The following is a 3,093-nucleotide window of genomic DNA, read 5'->3' on the forward strand; positions in this document are numbered from 1 at the left end:
CTTTGGTGAAGTCAACACCCAACCCTTGTAGAGTCAGTATCAGCCCGCGGGAATGTCTAATTACACTGTTGCTTCAGCAAACAAGAAAAAAAGCGGGAAAGACCTACAGGTATCTGAGATGGATGTGGAATTGACGGGAAAAGCGAGGGGTAGCGGTTTTTTTTTTTTTTTTTTTTTTGGGGGGGGGGGGGGGGGGGGGATTTGGAGAAAATTGAGACAGGTGCCGCGCCGGCTGTTGGGAAGGAGCAAGCCGCAAGGCAGCCGTAGGGATGTTAGAGGCTGCATCTGCTCTCCGCTACGGCTTAAGAAGCGGAGCACAACCAAGCATGGAATGGCTACTCATTTTCATTATCTGTCTTCGCCGGTAATTAATTCAACTGGAAGGCTCAAAGTGCTCTCTCGCCATCAGGGCAGTCCAGGGGGTTGCAGGTCTCGAGCCGCGTAATTAGACGTGGACGAACGACACCACCGTGTTGCACCACTGAAAAGACCTGGGAGCAGGATCCGATTTCATGAGTGTGTAACCCATTTCTCTGTCGTTTTTGGCAGTCCACAAATATTGGGCGAGGCGCTCTGTGACATACAACTTGAATGGGTGAGTTAAACACGACCTGGAACGATAGGTATCACATATTGAAAGCATGGAGGTGACCCTGATAATGGCTCGATAGGGATCATTGACTGGGAAGTGGCCGGCTACGTCCCAAGAGAATGGGTCAAGACCAAGTTCAATCTGTCTTCTGGGATGGACTTCCCGACTGGTGATCTTCTCCCATGGATTAGTAGATTATGTTGACGATTAAACTACAAAGGAAATGTAATTATTTGTGTGAGTATTTTTAAACTTTACTGTCACATCCTGGTATGCTCGCTGCTTCCTCCCACCATGACCCTGTTCAGTCCTCACGCAGTCCGCATTATCAAGCACGCTCGCGTCTGTTTTCTCAATCTCATGATTCCCCTCCATTCTTAATCAATATGCGTCGGATGAACCGGCTTCCTTTTATGGACGATTTGAGCCCGATTAAAATTTCCGTAGTAATTAATCAGTCAAAGCGTCGAAACGCAATCTTTCCCCCTTTCTCACACCCGAAGATTCCAGTCTTTTCCGGGGGAGAGAAGCCATCAAAAAATATAGTTGCAAAAGCAAGGGTATAAAACGCCTGCGCCATGGTACGTATGTGTATGGTGCCGATGTGTTGTTTTCAGATACCGCCGTGGATGCTTCCGTGGATGCCGCCGAATGCTGCCGTTAGAATCATTGCGCCGCCCGTGTAAAATGCGAAGAAAACCAGTCTCTCGAGTACCCAAGAGATATTAAAAAGAAAGTGCCAAGGGGATATTCCCCTCCCATCACACCTCCCGCCCAGTTCGCGCGTGTTCCTCTTGTCTTCGGTGAGAGGCTCAACGGCGCCGGAAGCCGAACCACCAGCCCTTCCACCAGCCTTTGGCCCTCGCCGACTCGGACTTCTCGGCGTCGGCGGACTCCTCGTCCGCCTCGAGCTCGAGGCGGTAGCGGACCACGCTGCCCCGGTCATCCTCGAACCCGATCAGACGCTTGCTCGGCGGGACGAAGCACTCGGGCACGACGTGGCGCATCACCCAGCCGCGGACGCCCTTGCTTGCCGCGTCGATGGCCGCGTACTCGATCCGCCGCGTCCGGTCGCTGGTCCAGTAGTGCGTCGTCTGCGGTGGCTGCGGCGGATACGCAGGATCCTCGTACTGGCACTGCCGCAGGGCCGCTGAAGTCGAGCCCACGGCGGGCTGCTGCTCGGCCGGCTCGGTCAGGGTCGGGTCGGACGGGGTGAAGTCCGGGAAGTAAAAGTATGTTACCGGCTGCTGCTGCTGCTGCTGAGACGGCGGAGGGGAAGAGAGGGAGCGGGAGCTGCACGGGGAAGAGACGGAGTGGCGGCTGCTACGGGGCCGGTGCGAGTGCGACACCGGGCCGGATCGCGAGGACCGATGGTGGTGGTGGGGCGGCCTTGTGCGTCGCCTGCGTGTGGAAGAGGACAGGGAGACCGGGGAAGAGGTCCTCTCCGGGCACAGGGGTAGCGGCGGAGAGTCCAGAGGGGCTATCGACTCGTAGCCCGAGTCTTTCCGGCGCATTTCCGGGGCGGCGGGCGGTTGCCCTTCGTTTGCGCGGCATGGTGACACTACTACTGCTCCTCCTGCCGCCGGCGGTGATGGAGGTGGTGATGGTGATGGCGGGCGAACGGCCGGCTGCTGGGCTGGACCAGATGGGGCCTCGGGTTCGGGCAGGTCGATGTCCTGAAAGCTATGGTACGTCGTGTCGGATCGCGCCAGGCTCACCCGTGAGTCTGGGCGGTCGATGGCTGCGAGATGACTCAAGTGATGGGGCATGGCAGCCATGGGTTTCCGACGGGGCTCGAAACTGGGAGCATCACAACCGACCACGACTCGGCCGAGACTCTCTCGAACGCCAGCCGAGAAAACGGAAGGGAAACCAGACGATCGAGAAGCATGCGGGAAGGCGAAACCCTAATATATTATGGCTCGGCAGCCTCCAACCTCGGTGTAAGGGAAACAAGGAAAAAAAAAAGATCTCAAAAGAACCCAGATCGGCGGTAACCCCATCTGAAAGGCCCGCCCGGCTCCAGACCAGACTTCAGAGTTGCGGTCAGCTACCTGGTAAACCGCCCGATCGGAAGTCAACAGCCGGGTGGATATCGTGGGAGACGAGTTGGGGTCGAATTAGTGTACCCAGACGCTTGTCACCGATTCTGCTGCAGCCCAGCCGACGAGATGCGCCAATGGGGGAACTAGCGTCCACGAAGCCATCCTGCGATTCGCACGTAGCACAGGGTCGGAGGGGGTAAGCGAGGGCCTAACCACGCTTTCACCTGCAGGTCCCGTCTGTTTGACTCGTGCAGATGATCCCGGACTCCTGCAGACGGCCCCGTAACGACTCCTCATCCTCTTCAGGGCTTGAATCTGTGTGGCCGGCCGCAGATAAAAACCGCCGCACCCACACATGGATTCGTTGACAAAAAAAAACAAAAAAGGTCGAAGATGGGGAATGGAGTAAGGACTAAAAACCTGAGCTACCTCATTCCTAAGGTACCTTACGTGCCG

At 56.5% G+C, this 3,093-nt stretch overlaps 1 protein-coding gene across 1 annotated transcript; it reads right to left on the reverse strand.

The window, feature by feature from the left end:
* Positions 1–1,404: 1,404 nt before the first annotated feature.
* On the reverse strand, positions 1,405–2,370 carry P884DRAFT_197758 (uncharacterized protein; the record flags this gene model as incomplete). The annotated part of the gene is made up of 1 exon (XM_069438090.1): positions 1,405–2,370. One exon carries the CDS (start codon positions 2,368–2,370, stop codon positions 1,405–1,407), a length of 966 nt encoding a protein of 321 aa, XP_069298368.1.
* Between the last annotated feature and the right edge of the window lie 723 nt (positions 2,371–3,093).

Source organism: Thermothelomyces heterothallicus, assembly GCF_042370625.1.
Source record: "Thermothelomyces heterothallicus CBS 202.75 unplaced genomic scaffold P884_scaffold_8, whole genome shotgun sequence".
NCBI lineage: Eukaryota > Fungi > Ascomycota > Sordariomycetes > Sordariales > Chaetomiaceae > Thermothelomyces > Thermothelomyces heterothallicus.